Below are 17,789 nucleotides of genomic sequence, written 5' to 3'. Positions count from 1 at the left end.
GGCCTTCCCTCCCCTCACTCACAGCCATTGTTCCCACTCATTCACTCGCTCAGCCCTGTTGTTCCACTTCGGGCCTCCTCATTCACTCAGTCTCACTGTCTTCACGCTCCCATTGTTTCCCCTCTCGGGCCTTCTCCTCACTCACTCAATCAGTCCCCTTGTTCCCCTCGGGCCCAATCACTCCTCACTTACTCAGTCCCATTTCACCCCCTCCCCTTCACTCGGCCCTATTGTTTTCCCCCATGCCCCTCTTCACTCAGGTCAGTCCCCTCGGGCTCACTCACTCTTCACTCACTGTTCTCTCAGATAGACATCATTCTCAGTCACCCAGAGGGAGGGCGCGGAAGCTGCCTCTCACTCGACAAACGCCTCTCTTTAAACTTAAAGGGAGAAACTGAACACCGCTTTCACCCCCTCCCCACTCCCCCCGCCACATTTTCCAAAATGGACAACAAATCTTTTGCAATAGTCCTGGATGAAATAAGGAAGGTAAAGTCTCCATTGCTGATTCTTCCTTGCCGCGGATTATTTTGTGTACTGTAATTACAATTGGGAATCTCAGTGCAGTCTGTGCCCAAAGTTTTTGCTTGCTTGCTTTCCTGTGCCGAGCTCCAGCATGTGAATAGTGTGTAAGTGATGAAGACACCCCGGATGCTGAATAGACTTGATGCTAAACTTATCCAACCAACGTAGAGCAGCAATGAATACGATGCTGGTTGCAAGGATCAACACACAGATGAGGCTCCCAGATAGAGTAGTGCAAATCTTGAAATAATTTAAGAAATCGTTAAAATGCTGAAATATGTGATTACTAAATTGTTCTGAATGGGGACAAATGATTGTTTTTGTGGTGTATATATAATTTATATGTCACATTGTGATGTTTGTTGAAAAATATCTTCCTGTATCTTGTATTCTTAACAAGTTACAAAATTACATTTGACACACTGCAGCTTAAACTAAATGGCTATACAAGTTCTAAACTTAATTTATCAGAAAAAAAAGAGATGAGGAAAAACCTTTAACCTGTTTTACCTTGTTGAAAATAAGAAGCAAACAATAGTGCTTCCCTTCACTATGTTCAAATATGTCTCCAAAGTTTTTGCTGCACTAACCTCCCAGAAGACAATAAGCTTTTTGTGAAGGACCAACCTTTGATATTTACCATTTATGGCCCTTGTCCTAATTTTGACGTGTTTTGAAATAGTACTCGATTTTTGCAATTTAATATTTTGCATATCTGCATTAGATCTTATATATATTTCAAAACTGAAGAGATCAAATTTCTCTAATTTTATCTTTTAATTAGATTCTCTAATACTAAGCCAACTTATCAAGCTACTGATGTTAATTTTAAAACTTCTATAGTTTGTCAACTTGCATTGACTCTGCGTTTCTCAGACACTTGATGCTTCCTCCAGTAAGTCTTAAGTCATGATCTAAAATTTGGGCACATGTCAAAAATTAACACCCATTTCTAATGACTGCTATCTATAATAGCAGCCAACGTATGTATCTAGTTTTAATGTTATGATTACAGATGGTGTCACAGTGGTTAGCAGTGCTGCCTCTCAGTGCCAGGGACCTGCGTTTGATTCCCGGGTTGGGTCACTGTCTGTGTGGAGCTTACACATTCTCTCCATGCCTGTGTGAGTTTCCTCCAGGAGCTCCAGTTTTTTTTCCCACAGTCCAAAGATGTGCAGGTTAGTTGGATTGGCCATGCTAATTTGCCCTGTAGTGTCAGGGGCACTCATTAGGGTAAATGTAAGAGGTTATGGGGATAGAGCCTGGGTGGGATTGTGGTCGGTATAGACTCAAAGGGCCAAATGGCCACCTCCTACAATGTAGGATTCTATAATTCCATAAATGTTGAATGAAAATGGCAATCATGACAATACCACATGAGTCCTACATGTCCAAGTATTTGAATTTACAAACAACAAATGTTTGTGCCTGTGTTCGTAAGGGGATTCGTAAGTATTCTGTTTAAAATTTATTTATTAGTTACAAGTAGGCTTACACTGCAATGAAGTTACTGTGAAAATCCCCTAGTCCCACACTCCGGGTGCCTGTTTGGGTACACTGAAAGAAATTTAGCATAGCCATTTTACCTAACCTGCACATCTTTAGATTGAGAGGGGAAACCGGAGCACCCAGAGGAAACCCACGCAGACACAGGAAGAATGTGCAAACTCCACACATGCAGTGACCCAAGCCGGGAATCAAACCCAGGTCCCTGGCATCCTGTCATGATTTATGATGATAAAGGAGACTGAAGTAATATTAGTTTTACACCAGTTGCATTTTTAGTTGCAGGATATTAACAAAGTTCAAAACGGATGCTAAAAGATAACTGCATTGCAACCCTTACACATGATATTTGTTGTAAATATTTTCTGACAGCCATTTCATTTATTCAATCTTCACTTAAATGAAATATTCACTTTCTTTATAGGGAGTTTTGACTGATCATAAATTAAAGGCAATTGAATATGTTCATGGATATTTTTCAAGTGAACAGGTATCGTCAACTTATGTTCACACTAATACAGATTCATGGTTTTTGTATGATTGCAATTAACATTTCATTTTATAATCCTTTACTGGTTGATTATTGATGTAAATATTTTAATATATTCTAAAAGACTAATGGAAAAAGTTAATTTTGCTAGATAGTAATGTTAATGTTGCTAGATAGTAATTTTGCTGTGGATATACTTAGTAAAAGCATTAAATTCTTGCAGGAAAAAGTCAGCCATAATTTTGTTCTTCAATTTATCTTTTTAAAATGTATCCATATCCTAATTGCAGGTGGTTGAATTACTGAAGTATTTTTCTTGGGCAGAACCTCAACTTAAAGCTCTTAAAGCTTTACAGCATGTAAGTGCTAAAAATTGCAGACTGTTAAATGTCTGCTTATCTGATTTTTCTGCTTTCTTAATGTATGATGGTTTATTTTAAAGAAATTTCTTATATTGTAGAACTAATTATCAATTATAGAAATTTGACAAAATAGGTTAAAGCCACTTTTATCTTAATTTTGTTTTTCAGAAAATGGTGGCCATCCATGTATCTAAAGTAATAAATATTCTTCATTGCCTCACTTTCACTAAAGATAAACTTGTCGCCTTAGACCTAATAGCTTTGTAAGTATGTTGTTGGGTTTGGTATAGTATCACATCTATCTTGTGCTACATTTGCTGCAAAATATACTGTTCTAACAAAAATGTTGCAATTTGGAGCTTGACAATCTTTTAAACACCATTGTAACAATTCACACTTATAGAAAACCAGTAATCATGTGAATGAGAAATTCAAATTCTCTTTGATTGGACACTTGATGTATATGTGCGCAATATTTTTTGGAGTTTGCGAAGATAATATCAGGAGTACATTGTTCACTAAGCTATTAAAAAATGAAATAAGTTTTTTGTTAGGTATCAACTTTTTGATAGGTACCGTAAACATGATCAATAATTGTTTTTCTTTGATAGAAATATCATCGATCCTCATAATTATCGACTTATCGAAGATATTTTTCGGGTACACCTGCCAGAAAAAAAACGCTGCAAAAGAATTCTCGATCAGGTGATGTATCTTAATGAGACCACTTCTTTGACTTTTGATTTCTGCAGGTCTATTGTCAGTGTTTGGTGGGGTGATAATTGAATTTTAAATTTATAAGGGAATGGTTTCAAAGATGCTAGAACAGGAAGTATGCAGGTGAGAAATAACATTTGAAAGTTTGGAATTGTAGTATAGAAAGATTGATGCATTTAGAAACCAGAAGCAGGATTAGGCCATTCAATCCATTCATTCCTGATTTCCCCCCCCCCCCTGCCCCCGCCCCCATATCCCTTTAGCCCCAAGAGTTATTTATTTAAGAATTTAATTGGAGATGCTGGCATTGGACTGGGGTGGGCACAGTAAGAAATCTCACAACACCAGGTTAAAATCGAACAAGTTTATTTGGAATCACAAGCTTTCAGAGCGCTGCTCCTTCAGGTGAGTGGGGGTTGATATGCGTGATCTTCTTGGAGATCCTCTCCACTTTGAGCTGGCGGTTTGCGGTGTTGATGGTAGCCATGATGTGGTGATGCTGGCACTGGGCTGGACTGGAGCTCACCTGATGAAGGAGCATACTCCGAAAGCTTGTGATTCCAAATAAACCTGTTGGATTTTAACCTGGTGTTGTGAGACTTACTTTATTCGAGAAGACACTTGTACAGAGGTATTGTGAAGAAACTGCTGAGGATAGGTTCATATTGCAATTGGGTGACAAATAGGAGACCAGTTGGACAGCTTTTGTCACAATCAACAGCCAAGGTGAGGGAGACAAAATGAGTTTGGTTTGCAAAAGAAGGGAATGTGGCAGAGTGGAGCCTAAGTATTGGGCTCTTGTTTGAAAGAGGTAAGTACTAGCCAAATACTAAATACTAGCTGAAAAGTGTGGTTTAGTGGCAGATTGGCCAAGCACTTCTGTGGAAGTTGGCAGCAGAGCGATGCCCAACTGTAAAAATATGCCCAGAGTTATTGAAATGGGATCTTGGTAGGAGAGGGGAGCAGAAAGAGAATGAAAGGCAGGAACAGAGTATCAGTTTAGAACGGTGCACCCAAACCTTAAGATGTGACTTTATTTTATTGCCTCTAACTTCATGCAACTACAGAATGAAAATCTAGAGTGGTGGGGTACAAGAGCTATTCAAGTGGGATGAGGCTTCAGTTCTTCAATTGTTGAGTGGGGAGGGTGGAGAAGCAGGTGTTGAGTGTGGGCGTAGTTGATTTTTTTTAAAAAAAGGGTATCTCAAAAAAAAAGAACGTATCTATTTACAGGCTTTATTTGCAGTAACAGTTGAATCTCAGAGAGCGATTGATTAGACCACGGCCACCAAAAAAAAATTCAGGCATTTATAAGGGCCTTGCAGCAGTCATAAATCAGTATAGTGTCCAAGGCAGCCATTGTTCCTAGGATCACAGCCCACAGTTTGGGAAGACCTGGTTTTTAAACCATGTCAGCGTGAAGTTTCATAGAGATCTTAGTATAGAAGTTTCTGGGTGTCCCTAGATAACTGAAGTGTTGAGAGCTACTTTATTTTTGGGTGAGTTGACGTCCCGGGGTTTGAGAAGGAGACAGACCATCATAATGGGAAGGTTGAATATAGCACCTAGTTGGAGTCTGAAAATGGCAGTTAAATCTCAAGGCTGTGGGAGGAAAAAAAAGAATTGAAAGCACAAAATGTTAGTACTTTAAGGTACAATGTTAATTTAAAATTGCTTAAGAAAAATAAATCCTATGTATGGAGGCTGAGCAGTACTTGGTGGCCAGATTGTGGAACTGCAAGCAGACTAAAAATATTAAAGATATTCCAACACCAGGCCATCCCATTAAGTGGCAAGCCATATTTTTAAAAATGTGAGAGTCTGATGTTAACAGATTTAAAGGTGAGGACATAATTAACACTGAAGTTTACAGGATGTGCTTGCAGCTGATTGAACAAATCGATTTTTATTAACATCTAGATAATAAAGTCCATACATTAATATGTAGATGGATCTCTGAATCCTATGCATTGAATACACTTTCTGTAAGCATTGCACGCTTTAGCCAATGCACTTTAATGTATTCTGTAACTCAGAGCACCATTATTTATATCATTTATAATAAGATTAAGCAACACAATTCCGACTAACCTGATTTAAAATGTATTTGGGTTTCTGCACCACAGTTAACATCTCCACTAAATTAAAGATGGTGCAATTTACAGATATAGTAATGGCAGTAGTAATCCAAGATAGATTGAGTGTGGTTCCTTATGTTGATGTCCTCATATTTGTTGTTACATATAAGGCTTCTAAGGCTGGCTGTAAGGCTCCCCTTGCCATGAGATCTTCATGTGGAATGATTCCAGGAAACCCCTATCCTAAAGGAAAACCCAGTGTGTTGAATGGATTATTAGCAGTAAGTATGGAAGCTTTGCTTTGGATGTATTGATCAAGATTTCTCTTGGTTGTGAAAGGTTACGTTACTACTTTCAGTTTAGAATGTTTCCCTCTTTTCAGGGCAGTTGGAAGCTACCGCTTGGGCACAGTGGAAAGGGAAGGCTGGTAAACTTGGGTGTGAGTGACAGATCCAGCAACTTATACGTTTATCCGTTAACTCGTAGGCTTTTTTTGTATTTCTGTCTCATTTAATGTTAAGACTTTCAAGACAATTGGAGACAGAATATTTTGCAGCAGAATAGTAAGATATGAATTTGTGTCCTATAATTATTCACATTTGAGGTTTTCCCATCATATTGTTGCCAATATGTGAGAATTGACTGTAGGCTAGTTGTTTCCCTGCAGAGGGGGCTGGAAAAAAAACAGGTTTACTGAGTAGCTTTTGCTTAATGTTTTAAGTACCAAGTTAACAATAGCTTTGGCACAGGTCTGGGGCAGGTTTGCACTTTTCAATATTTATCAGTTTATTCCTGAAAAATAAAATTTGACAAGACCTCCCAACAGTTACAAAGCAAATTTGTTCATGATTAAATCAAAGCAGGTTACCTTAACCGTTTATAAGACATAAGGCCACATCCTGATTTTTGGGGAGCTTAGCTATGCAAGGTCATCAGCATGCTGGAAAAGGAAAAATCCTGAGACTCAACAGTAAAGCTTAGTAAAAGATAGTAATCATGTGCCTTTCAATCATCTTTTCACTCATAGATGCTGATGGGGGTAAAGAAAGTTGAAAAGTAAAATGATTTTGAACATCTGTCTGCTGTAAAATTCTGTTTCTTGATTACTGAAATAGAGTGGATAATGTATTTAAATAGGTTACATATGTTGTCATTATAGGATCAAAACAAGCATCTATTGTTGAGCCTCAAGCTCTGAAGATTATATAGAAAAATACCTATATGAGTAATAAAACACACAAAATAGAATTCCATTTTGCCTAATACAACAGTGATATGCAAAGAATCGATTGAGATTTTCTTTCACCAGGCTCTTGCTGTTAAGAAAGAAAATGATGATGGTTACAATGTTGGTCGAGGGATAGCGACCTGTATTCTGGGACCCTCTAAACCAGTAAGTACTAAAATACTGCAATAATTGGTTTATACGGCCAATAATTCTACTACTTAAACTGTGACACTATCCATTGTGTATGTTTGTCTGCCTGCCAATCTAATATGATAAAAGGATCAAATGGTATGTATCTGTATTGGCAAGCTGCAAGCAAAAGTGTCTGTCTGATCATATCATGTGCTTCATTTCCTGTCAATTTAAATTTCAAACTTTCCAAAGCAAAAACAAAGGCAGTGATTTTAAATGTGTGGAGAAACTGCAAAACAGAAGCTTTGAGCCCAGAATGTCTGTCTGCAACGCCTCAATTCCACTTTACGCACTTAAAGCCAGAGTTTTGTCCTGCAATTGAAATAACTCTCAGCTCATTCAATGTTTGCTCAATATCATTCACATTTTGTTACAAATATGATATGTTGTCCAATAAATTTCATACTGCTTCAGCCTTGTAAATCAGAGTATACTCTGAATAAATCAGTATACTCTGATTTTATATTGAGAGTACAGAGTTGAGATCAGTGATTTCTTTTTCACTACTACAGAAATTCTATTGGTTAAGTTTAAAATTGAGTTGAACATGAATATCGGAGTAGAGAATTGTAGAATTGTTTTATCATTTGGTAGGTGATATATAACTGAGTTAACGTTGTGCTCATCAAAATGGTGGGGTTTTGTGGGAAATGTGGCCTGCAGGGTGATAGAATTAAGCGGGATGCAAAAATTTCGATTTTTTTTTTCCCAGCAGTGGGTTAAGATGCAGAGGGTAAGTCAGTGGGGTGCTTGTGTTGGACCTCACACTGTTTTGTGGCAGGTTCATACTTGTGATACAAGTATCTAGAATTAAGAATCTACTGATGATTATGAAACCATTGTCGATTGTCAGAAAAACCTACCTGATTCACAGATGTCCTTACCTAGTCTGGTGTACATGTGACTCCAGAGCCACAGCAATGTGTTGACTCTCAACTGCTCTTGGGCAACTGGGGGTGGGCAATAAATGCTGGCCAGCTAGAGACACCCATCTTGTGGTATCTCTTGTGAATGAATTTAAAAAGATTCCAATCCATGAATACTCAACAGTGTAAAAACTTTTTAATAATTATCTCCTATCTTCATGATAAAGTCAGAAGTGAATGAGAAGTTTGTAGCATCCAGATCATGTTTGCTTAAAAGTAGCATACACCAGTTGTTTTGTGCAGTTCTGTCTGAGGTCAGCAGTTTTCCTTGTTTAACCACAGGGACCAAGGAGGGGAATAGGAGAATGGACTCTCGCATTGTATGTTACACTGCAGCTTTTCTAAAGAAGTTAAAGTATTGCTGTTGCTTATTATGAAGTAATTGAATAATAAAACTGTTGCCTGTTTGTTTTGATAAATTGAACGTTGATCTTTAATTTGACTTACTATTGTCACATGTATTAACATTCAGTGAAAAGTATGTAAGTTGTACAGACAAAGCATACCATTCATTGAAAAGGAAGTGAGAGTTTGCAGAGGGTACTGTTACAGTCATAGCTGAGGTGTAGAGAAAGACCAATTTAATGCAATGTAAGTACATTCAAAAGTCTAATAGCAGAAGGGAAGAAGCTGTTCTCGAGTCAGTTGGTACATGACCTCAGATTTTTGTAAATTTTTCCCGGTGGAAGAGAGTATGTCCAGGGTGTGTGATATCCTTAATTATGCTGGTTGCTTTGCTGAGGCAGTGGGAAGTGTAGACAGTCAATGGATGGGAGGCTGGTTTGCGTAAAGGATTGGGCTACATTCATGACATTTTGTAGTTCCTTGTGGTCTTGGGCAGAGCAGGAGCCACACAAACTATGATACAAACAGAAAGAATGCTTTCTATAGTGCATCTGTAAAAGTTGGTGAGAGTCGCAGCTGAGGTGCCAAATTTCCTTTTGCTTCTGGAAAAGTAGGTGTTCTTTGTTACATTATTGTATTGTAGAAATACTTGCATGCAATAATTCAAAAAAGTCAGAACCATCAAGATCAGCCTGCAGTTGGAATTTAGTGCAGGTCATGTAAAGTCATAAGGTGAAGTAGAAGAACCCATAAACTAAATGGCAGTGTGTTTAAATGAACAGAGCTAGAAAGGGATCTGAGAGCCTTGCAAATTAGAGCATATGATGTGGAAAACAAGTGCTTCTTTATTAAAGGCTGGTGTGTGTAGCTAACTCAAGTGTAAAGAGGTGATTTTAAATTGTATCTGATTTGTGTTTGGTTTGGATCTCATTTAAATTGAGAACAGCATTGGCCCCATGAGTGCTCTGGCAGTTACTCTTTCGATCAGTTGGAAGTTGATTATGGAAAAAAAAGTAAACTCAAGCTAAAATGAGTTAGCAAGAATGCTGCCAACTAATTCAAATTGACACAATTCCTTAGTTTTTGTTTTCCTTTCTTGTTTCCCTGTCTCTCTCCTCAAGTCCTCCTTTGCATCTTAGGTTTTCCAGTCTAAACCTATGGGGTGAGTTTCATTTTTGTGTTGTAAAGACACAGAAATGCTAGAGAAGTAGTATGAACATAGTTGATGCTGTTCTTTATTGGCGTTATAGCAGAACTCTCAATGTTTTTAGATTGCTGCAGAAAACTGCATCTGGTCAGGAAGCTGTCAACCAGCCATTTAAAATCATAGAAAAACTACAGCACAAACAGGCCCTTCGGTCCACAAGTTACGTCGATCATATCTCTACCTACTAGACTTACCTATAACCCTCAATCCTATTAAGTCCCTTTATTCGAACTGCATATGACAACTTGCTAGTACAGCCTTTATGTTTATATTGTTGTGTATACTTAAACTTTCTTTTGAGTGATTCATTGAAATTGTGTTCATTTTATATTCTGCACTGTAATTTTGTATCTGAATAAATTATACTTGTGAATGAATTCACTGAATTTTTTAAATGTTTATTTGAATAAAGTAATTATGATTTCTACATACTTACGCTGGAATTTTCCTTTCATCTAGGCTCCAGCAACATACAATCCTCATAAGCCTGTTCCTTACCCTATCCCTCCCTGCCAACCACATGCAACTATTGCACCAAGTAAGATTTTTTGATTTGATTTATTATTGTCACATGTATTGGTATACAGTGAAAAGTACTGTTTTTTGCACACTACACAAAGCGTATTGTAAACAAGGAAAGGAGGGGGTGCAGAATGTAGTGTTACGTTGATGTTTCTCTTCAGTTGTTTTCAATGGCGACAATATTTATGCTGTAAAGCAGTCATAACACAGAATTAAATGTAATGACATTACTTGTATCATATAGGCAGTAATATTGTGATGCATGATTTGCCAACAAATTGTCAAGATATTGACATTACAAATATAAGTTCATCAGTACGTGACATGTGTTCTTTTTCTTGGGGGAGGGTGGAATATAGCTAAGATATTTATGGTTGCCCATTTTAATGGAAAGTTTGTTTGAACTTTGTATAAGGTGAAGAATGTTAAGCTGCAAATTGAACATGTTTTACTGTCATCTAGAGAAGAAAAATCTTTTCTGCCTCAGCATGATATTTTTACTTCCCATTTTAGCTGAATATGCACCATTTAAGAGGAAAACAGATGTTTGCTGAGTTTGTCAGTAAATATTTATCTGCTGAGAAGTGAGGTTGGGGATTCTGCACTGAGGGAAATTACTTTCACTTCATCTGTTTGAATTACATTCAGGGAAAGTCCTAAAGGCAGTAAGACATGCAACCCATTGCACAGACTTGTGTAATAGTATCTCAAACTGATTTTTTTTGTGCAGTTGATTAGTAATGTAGCAGTCAGTATACTTGTTTCACTCTAATGGTTACAAGTTTAATTGCACTGGTTCAGATAGATTGAATCTAATCCTCATTCGTTACTTAACAATGGAATTGTCTGTTGGAGCATCATTTGGAAATTATACCCAAAATGGTGCCATCTGTGCCCAGTTTTGAGACTTGAATGTTTGAGCCTCCTGGTTGCAGTTCAGTAAAGTAGACAGGAGCTCTGCTTCTTCATAAACTACCTTTTATTTCTTTGATCCAACTCCACATACAATTCTCCAACAACCAGTGCCACCTATAGCCCCTTTATCTATCTGTTTATTTCTGTTGAACAATTGACATCAAATTAGGACTTAATTGAAAGGTCTGCTAACCTATTTCTAACATTGAGGATGGTGTAGAACTTGCCATATATCTCTAAATATGAAAACTAAGTTTCAAGCCAGTTAACTACATTCACGGCCATTTGACATGTTAAAGAACATACAATGTGGGAGCTTTTCTATGTGACCCATACTATAGCGTAAAAAATACGTTCAAAGAAACAATATAGTGCATGGCTTGAGATAAATCTTTTTATTAAAGAGCATCCCTAGAAAATTGCAGTAAAGCACCAAAGAAGCAATGTTTCCTATTGTGCTTAAAATATTGGATTTGGTATGCACAGGTTTTGCACCAATAAAATGGCAGAAACATTTTGCACGTGGTTCTTCATTTTGGGCCAGAGTTATTAAAATGAGCATTTAGAATAAATGGGTTATAGAAAGTTGCATGTCTTGGGTCCAAATTTACCCAATCTGTTAAAATGGTTATTTGTTTAATGCCCCAATTATACTTGTCTCTTGGTGCAAATGCATAGCAAATTGTATCCCATAGTTTGTCTCCCAGCTGGATAAGCTGACTCAAAGAACAAAATCAGCCTGGGAAACAGGCCCTTCGGCCCAACGAGCCCACGCCGCCATCTCAACACCACCAGTCCCCCTCTCCACCCACGACCTCTGTCTAATGTTTTATGGCCATCCACATTGAGGGAAACTGATTTAGGGACAATTTATTCCTGCCAATCAGCCTTACAGCACATCTTTGGGGTGTGGGAGGAAACCAGAGCATCCGGAGAAAACCCACGCAAGCACGGGGAGAATGTGCAAACTCCCACAGACACCGGCCCAAATCCATGTGTCTGTACAACAATCAGTGATAGTCACTGAGCTGTCATCTTGCCCAGTACCTTGTCCAGTTTAGGCACACACTAACGACATGAAGCACTAGGCCAATCTCGAACAACCAAGAGCAGCCCCAGTACGACCCGTTGCGTGTATGCCCCTCGTTGGACACGAGGTGGACCGACTTAAAACCTGTGAATGAAAAGAGAAAAACATTATTATCATTACCATTACCATCATTTACATTACCAGGGACGCCCCAATGTTAATGACCCTTATTTAAAACAATCTCCTATATCCACCCGTCTCCAACCCAGTCATGTGCCTGTCTAAGTTACTCTTAAATGACTCTAGCGTGTTTGCCTCCACCACCTTACTTGGCAGAGCATTCCATACCCCCACTACCCTCTGTGTGAAAAACCTCCCTCTAATATCTGTGTTGTACCTCTTCCCCCATCACCTTAAGCACATGACCCCTTGTCCTACGTGTGTCTATCATAGGAAATAGCTTACCTCTGTTTACTCTATACCCTTCATAATCTTATATACCTCTATTAGATCCCCCCTCAGTTGGCGTCTTTCAAGGGAAAAGAGCCCCAATTTCTTCAATCTTTCCTCATACCCCAGTCCTTCCATACCAGGCAACATCCTGGTAAACCTCCTCTGCACTCTCTCCAGAGTCTCCACGTCCTTCCGGTAGTAAGGCGACCAGAACTGGACGCAGTACTCCAAATGCGGCCTAACCAACGTTTTGTACAACTGCAACATTAGACTCCAGCTCTTATATTCTATACTCCTTCCTATAAAGGCTAACATACCATAGGCTTTTTTCACCACACTCTCCACTTGCACTGCCACCTTCAAAGACTTGTGCACTTGCACCCCCAGGTCTCTCTGCGATGCTGTACTCCTCAAGGGCTTACCCTTTACCATATAACTCTCCCCTACATTATTCCGGCCAAAATGCATCACCTCACGTTTATCCGGATTAAACTCCATTTGCCATGTATCTGCCCAATCAACCAGCCTGTCAATATCCCGCTGTATGGCCAGACACTGCGCCTCGCTGCCCGCCAATCCAGCCATCTTGATGTCATCAGCAAATTTGCTGATCACACCACCTACTCCCTCTTCCAAATCATTTATATACACTACAAAGAGAAGAGGTCCCAGTACTGAGCCCTGTGGCACACCGCTGGTGACAGACCTCCAGCTAGAAAAGGACCCCTCCACTACTACTCTCTGACTCCTCTTTGCAAGCCAGTTCTCTACCCATCTAGATACCTGACCACATATCCCATGAGCTTTAATCTTCTGTACCAACCTACCATGAGGGACTTTGTCAAACGCCTTACTGAAATCCATGTAGACGACATCAACGGCTCGTCCTTTGTCGACCGTTTTTGTCACCTCCCCAAAGAGTTCTACCAAATTCGTAAGGCAAGACTTCCCCTTGACAAAGCCATGCTGTGCATCCTTAATCAGATCGCAACGCTGTAAGTGCGCATACATCCTATCCCTAAGAATCCTCTCCATCAACTTACCTACCACTGACGTTAAGCTCACCGGCCTATAGTTACCCGGGCTATCCCTCCTACCCTTTTTAAACAACGGTACCACATTTGCTATCCTCCAGTCCTCTGGGACCTCACCTGTGTCCAAAGAAGAGACAAAGATTTGCGTCAGAGGCCCAGCAATCTCATCCCTCGCCTCTCTAAGCAGCCTAGGATAAATGCAATCGGGCCCCAGAGATTTATCGGTTTTAATGCCATCTAAAAGCCCTAACACTTCTTCCCTTGTAATCGATAGATCTTTCAATTGGTCTACCCCTCCCTCAATGAGGGTACTAGACATCAAGCCACTCTCCTTCGTGAATACTGACGCAAAGTATTCATTCAGGATCCTCCCCCATTCCCTCTGCCTCTAAGCACAATTCCCCATGTCTGTCCCTGAGAGGACCGATTTTACCCCTAGCCACCCTTTTGTCCTTAAGATAGGAGTAAAACGCCTTATGATTCTCCTTAACCCTACCTGCCAAAGCCATCTCATACCCCCTCTTTGCTCTCCTAACTCCCCGTTTGAGATTCCTCCTACTCTCTCTGTATTCCTCCAAGGCTCTCTCCGTTCCCAGCTGCTTAGACCTGACATACGCCTCTCGTTTCTTCCTAACCAGGTCTTCTTTATCTCTAGTAATCCACGGTTCCCTAATCCTACCTTTCCCATCCTTTCTCCTAACCGGCACATGCCTTTCCTGCACCCTTTGCAGTTTTCCCTTGAAAGACTCCCACATGCCTCACGTGGTCTTGCCTTCCAACAGCCTATCCCAGTCTGTATCCCTAAGCTCCTGCCTAATCTGGCTGTATCTAGCCTTCCCCCAATTTAGCACCCTCCCCTTAGGACAGCTCTCGTCTTTTTCCATTCGTATCCTAAAGTAGACGGAGTTGTGGTCACTATCAGCCACGTGTTCGCCTACCACAACCTCAACCACCTGACCCGGCTCATAAGAACATAAGAAATAGGAGCAGGAGTAGGCCATCTAGCCCCTCGAGCCTGCCCCACGATTCAATAAGATCATGGCTGATCTGTCGTGGCTCAGTTCCACATTCCTGCCCTCTCCCCATAACCCTTAATCCCCTTGCCTATCAAAAACCCATCCACCCGCGTCTTAAAAATATTGAGCGAGGCAGCCTCCACCACTTCAACGGGCAGAGATTCACCACCCTTTGAGTGAAGAAGTTCCTCCTCAACTCCGTTCTAAACCGCCTGCCCCCCCTTTATCCTAAGGCTGTGCCCACTAGTCCTGTCCTTTCTGAGCGGGAAGAGTCTCTCCACCTCTATCCTATCCATCCCATTCAACATCTTATACGTCTCAATGAGATCTCCCCTCATTCTTCTAAACTCCAACGAGTACAAGCCTAGTTTATTCAGCCTCTCCTCATAGTTCAATCCCCTCAACTCCAGAATCAGCCTAGTAAACCTCCTCTGCACGCCCTCCAAGGCCAAAATATCCTTGCGTAAGTGTAGCGACCAAAACTGCACACAGTACTCCAGCTGCGGCCTCACCAGTGCCCTGTACAGCTGCAGCAAGACCTCCCTACTTTTATATTCAATCCCCCTCGCTATGAAGGCCAGCATCCCATTTGCCTTCCTGACCACCTGCTGCACCTGCAGGCTGGGTTTTTGCGACTCATGCACAAGGACCCCGAGGTCCCTCTGCACCGTCGCATGCTGCAGTTTTTCGCCACGTAAGTAATAGTCCTTCCTACCATTATTCCTACCAAATTGGACAACCTCACATTTGCCAACATTAAATTCCATTTGCCATTTCCTGGCCCATTCGCCCAGCCTATCTAGATCCTTCTGCAGACTCTCCACACCCTCCACACAATTTGCCGTTCCACCAATCTTGGTGTCATCAGCAAATTTTGACACCATACACTCGGTTCCCTCCTCCAGATCATCTATATAAATGGTGAATAGCTGAGGCCCCAGCACCGACCCCTGGGGCACTCCACTAGTCACCAACCGCCAATCCGAATAGCACCCATTGACCCCCTCTGCCTCCTATTTGACAGCCAATCCTCTATCCACACTAACACCCTACCCCCAACTCCATGCCCCCTGACCTTCTGCAATACCTCTTGTGAGGCACCTTGTCAAACGCCTTCTGAAAATCAAGAAACACCACATCCACCGGCTGTCCTCTATCCACCGCCCTAGACACATCCTCATAGAACTCCAATAAGTTCGTCAGACACGACTTCCCCTTAACGAAACCGTGCTGCGTCTGCTCTACCAAACAATTCTCCTCAAGATGCCTCGCTATTTTCTCCTTGATCACGGATTCTAACATTTTTCCTACAACAGACGTTAAACTAACCGGCCTATAATTCCCCGCCTTTTGCCTGCCACTCTTCTTAAACAACGGCGTAACATTAGCCGTTTTCCAATCTTCCGGCACTTCCCCGGAATCCAGCAACGTTTGGAAAATTCCCAGAACTAAATCCAGTATCGCCCCCTCTCTAGTCGGGCTATCTACATACTGTTGCAAGGATCCTTCCAATACACATCTTACAAATTCCTCCCCATCAGACCCCCCAGCTCTAGGCACCTTCCAATCCACCCCACAGAGATTAAAATCTCCCACTACAACAACCCTGTACTTCCTACACTTATTCAAAATGTCCCTACATATACCCTCTTCCACTGCCTGTGGGCTATCGGGCGGCCTATAGTACACTCCTAGCATAGTAATGGCCCCCTTCCTATTCCTCAACTCCACCCACAGAGACTCAATTTCCAACCCCTTCACGTTATCCTCCCTCTGCACTGCTGTGATCCGCTCCCTAATTAAAAGCGCCACTCCCCCTCCTCTTTCAACCCTCCCCTATCACACCTAAAACACTTGTACCTTGGAATATTTAGCTGCCAGTCCTTTAACCACGTCTCCGTCACTGCCACCACATCTAAATTCCTCGCGAACATCAAGGCTGCAAGTTCATCCGACTTTCCCGTCACACTCCTCGCATTAAAACAGATGCATCTAAGACCCTCAGGCCCTCTTGGATCCTCCTCCTGGGGGATTTTCCTATCATCTAGACTTACCCTGACCTCCAACTCACTCCCAGTGCCTGAGCTGTGTCTCTCCTCCCCACCCCCCTCCATACTAGTTTAAACCCTGCCTAAACACTCCAGCCAACCTCCCAGCTAAAATATGTGTCCCTCTCCCATTTAAGTGTTCCCTATCCCTCTTATAGAAGTGCCCTTCCTTTGCAAAGACTTCCCAATGGTCAACAAAACTAAAACCCTCAGTCCTGCACCAATCCCTCAGCCACGCATTCAGCTGCAGGATCTCATTATTCTTATCCCTGCTATTGCTGGGCACTGGCAACAGCCCAGAGATCGCCACCCTGGAGGCCCTACACTTCAGCCTGGCTCCCAACTCCCTGAACTGTGTATGTATTTCCCCCCTACTCTTCCTTCCTATGTCCTTCTCTCCTACATGTATAATTACGTCCGCCTGGGTCTCTTGGCCCTTCAAGATTCCCTCTACCCTCTTCGACACATCCTGTACCCCTGCTTCAGGGAGGCAGACCACCATCCTGGAGTCCCGCTTTTGCCCACAGAACCGCCTATCAATTCTTCTAACCCTCCCGTCCCCCACCACTATCTCACATCCAGCTCCCTTCCTTCCCTCTGAGGCATTTTCCTCTTCCCCTCATGCCCTTTCCACCTCAGTTGGTGCCTTACCCCTGCTATCTTGAGAGACTACCCCTGGGGTAGCCTTTGGAACATTACTCCTCTTCTTTTTTCCCCTTCCTAACTGTAACCCACCCATCCCCCCCTCCTTGGCTCTGGGATCCCCTCTTGAATCTGGTTCCTATTCATTTGTGCCTCATTTTCCCTCACTAAAAATAAATCCTCCAGCCTGAACTCCAGTTGCCTAACCCGGGCCCTCAAACGCTGCAACTCCAGACATTTCGTGCAGATGTGGACTCTCCGGAGATGCTGTGTCTCCAGGAACTCCAGGACTCCATCAAACTTGGTTCATACTGCTGACACTTGGGTGGGAACAGGCAAAAGTTTGATGATTTTTGTCCACAAAATCAAAGTGTGATGCTAATATTAGAAATTCTAAGTTCATCAGTATTGTATGAATGCATAGTCAATGGAAAGAAATGAGGGGATGCGATTCTCCCAGCCCGCTGCATTGCTCGAGTCACGCAGTGAGTCGGGAGACCTCAATGGTGGCCATTTCTTGGGCTTCCAGCTGGGTGCCACAGTCTCTGCGACA

At 41.6% G+C, this 17,789-nt stretch overlaps 1 protein-coding gene across 3 annotated transcripts in view; it reads left to right on the top strand.

Moving 5' to 3' along the window:
- The first annotated feature begins 296 nt into the window (after positions 1–296).
- Positions 297–17,789, top strand: part of proser1 (proline and serine rich 1) — a 36,231-nt gene continuing 18,738 nt past the window's right edge. The window contains exons 1-9 of one of the 3 annotated variants that reach the window (XM_080197493.1): positions 297–489; positions 2,456–2,521; positions 2,812–2,880; positions 3,052–3,146; positions 3,495–3,588; positions 5,849–5,959; positions 6,061–6,117; positions 6,988–7,071; positions 10,036–10,114. In XM_080197493.1, coding sequence (XP_080053619.1) covers positions 445–489; positions 2,456–2,521; positions 2,812–2,880; positions 3,052–3,146; positions 3,495–3,588; positions 5,849–5,959; positions 6,061–6,117; positions 6,988–7,071; positions 10,036–10,114 — 700 coding nt within the window. In that variant the 5' untranslated portion in view covers positions 297–444. Of the gene's footprint in view, positions 490–2,455; positions 2,522–2,811; positions 2,881–3,051; positions 3,147–3,494; positions 3,589–5,848; positions 5,960–6,041; positions 6,118–6,987; positions 7,072–10,035; positions 10,115–17,789 lie in introns of those variants that run through there. The other 2 variants (XM_080197494.1, XM_080197495.1) reach the window with 2 other exon arrangements.

Source organism: Carcharhinus amblyrhynchos, chromosome 10 (genome assembly GCF_965287045.1).
Source record: "Carcharhinus amblyrhynchos chromosome 10, sCarAmb.v2.hapA, whole genome shotgun sequence".
NCBI lineage: Eukaryota > Metazoa > Chordata > Chondrichthyes > Carcharhiniformes > Carcharhinidae > Carcharhinus > Carcharhinus amblyrhynchos.
This window is presented reverse-complemented; position numbering and strand designations above follow the sequence as displayed.